The sequence below is a fragment of the Penaeus monodon genome, chromosome 30, assembly GCF_015228065.2.
Source record: "Penaeus monodon isolate SGIC_2016 chromosome 30, NSTDA_Pmon_1, whole genome shotgun sequence".
Taxonomy (NCBI): domain Eukaryota; kingdom Metazoa; phylum Arthropoda; class Malacostraca; order Decapoda; family Penaeidae; genus Penaeus; species Penaeus monodon.
This window is the reverse complement of record NC_051415.1, coordinates 2,474,111-2,475,990: the sequence shown is the minus strand read 5'-3', so window position 1 is coordinate 2,475,990 and position 1,880 is coordinate 2,474,111. Positions and strand designations below refer to the sequence as shown.

The 1,880-nt window shown below is 38.1% G+C and overlaps 1 protein-coding gene across 1 annotated transcript in view; it reads right to left on the bottom strand.

The window, feature by feature from the left end:
- LOC119592450 (transformer-2 protein homolog alpha-like) overlaps window positions 1–1,880 on the bottom strand; it is a gene marked incomplete in the record, with an annotated part of 60,166 nt that overhangs the window by 10,195 nt on the left and 48,091 nt on the right. Inside the window, 3 exon segments of the mRNA XM_037941271.1 lie at window positions 226–288; window positions 646–763; window positions 1,054–1,212. Of these exon segments, the coding sequence (XP_037797199.1) occupies window positions 226–288; window positions 646–763; window positions 1,054–1,212 (340 nt within the window).

Below are 1,880 nucleotides of genomic sequence, written 5' to 3'. Positions count from 1 at the left end.
AAGTGCCTTCCAATTGAAAGCTAATAATGCTTGGGACTGTACAAGAATTTCTAAAGACAGCAACAGTATTTCATCAACAAGTCGTGAGATTCCGCTAGCCTTGCTGAAGAGAAGGCTGTCAGTAACACCATCTTTTTTCCCAAGGTGGCACTCAAGGCCCTCTCTCAAAGTGCATCAGAGACCTACAGGTCAGATGTAATCCATCAATTTGTAAACAATACTCACTTTGGCATCAAGCACAACTTGAACTTTGTTGATAGGACCATATTTGCTGAAGAGGTGATGGAGCTGCAACAGAATAATTAAGAAAACCTCAACAGAAAGTAATCTATATTTCCCAATGAAATAATGTAAATATAATCAAATCCTTTTATTGCTATATGCAAATCTAGTATTCATATTCATAAATATGGAATGAATTCACACCTACATCCATGATATAGAAAAACCTACAGCATCAACCCATTCACAAATAGTAAAACTTTAGTAGGTAAAGTTCAGAGTTCCACAACTGGGCTACTGGCTTATAGCAAGGTTCAAAACCCATTATCTTGGCCACAAGGAGATCAGCTTATGTTGAGGGAATTTTTTGCTATGCCATGATATACTGTCACCCAGCATGAATGGTTAAGACAAATTACTTACCTTCCTCTCTGTTGTGTAAAGACTAAGCCCGAAGATCCCAAGGCAGCTACTTGGGGGTGGGTCCTCTCTGCTTCCATGGTGCCGGCGGCGATTAGACATCGGAGACCTTGATCGGGACCTAAGATTTAGACAAATCAAAAATCTTGCGTTGACCCTAATCACCTAAGTGAAAGCCAAGGAGAGGGAACTTTGGTGTTGCGAGTTGACTGAGGTTCAGAACAAATCCAGAAGTGCTGCAGTGTGTCTGGAATCTCTCCTTTCCAACAGCTAAAGCTTGATCCACTAACAAAAAGTCAAACAGCACAGTTGTTAAACTGACTGAAAATAATAATACAAACATAAGAAGGGTACCAGCAATACCTGCAGAGTACATCAACTTATCTATACCACCTGACTCAGATCGCACACCTGTTACTCCTTCGGTTTCTAGAGTAAGATGGGGAACGTGAATATCTACGACGTGATGATGAGTATTTCTCATCACGATAGCGGTCCTCACGGTAACGCGGGGAGCCAGAACACCTCGATGAGTGTTTGTAATTGTCTCGGCGATCTCCAGATCGTGATCTGTCAGACAAAGTAAACATCATAAAACACATCATTTCGATATGAAACAGTGAATATCAAGCAGTTACTTAAGAAAACTTTAGTTAATTTAGAAAGTATAAAAGAGAAATAAAATAATTGAATCTGCACAAAATTTCTTCTGCTGTTGATACAGTTCTTCAGTCTTTCGTATCAAGTAACTTACCATGGAACCTGACCCCTATTACACCATCAACAGGAGGGAGGGCTTAAGTGTATTATGAAAATGAGGGGCTACACTGAACTAATGCATATAAAGGACCAAATCTGAACATTTTCAACAAGCCAAATTTATGAAATTGAGAGTTGCATATATGGAAAGAGAAAAAAATTAATAGAACAAATACAAAAAAGGTTATGACTCATATTAAAAAAAAAAGTTTCATGGCACTGATAAGTGTGTGTGCTACTGTCTTTTTGTCTTTCTTTTTTGACAAAAAAGTGGGCATACATACAGATAGACTGTAGCCTATACATTGTGTAATTGTCATACACCAAATTGTATAAATCTACCTGAGGAAAAAATATAGAGCATACAGTACTTGTCTCCCACATAATCCCTTAAGGCAGACAATTTTTCCAATTCTAGGATATTAGGGAGGCCATTTTTGACAAAAAAACAGGTCTATCATTCTAGCAAAATCAGTATA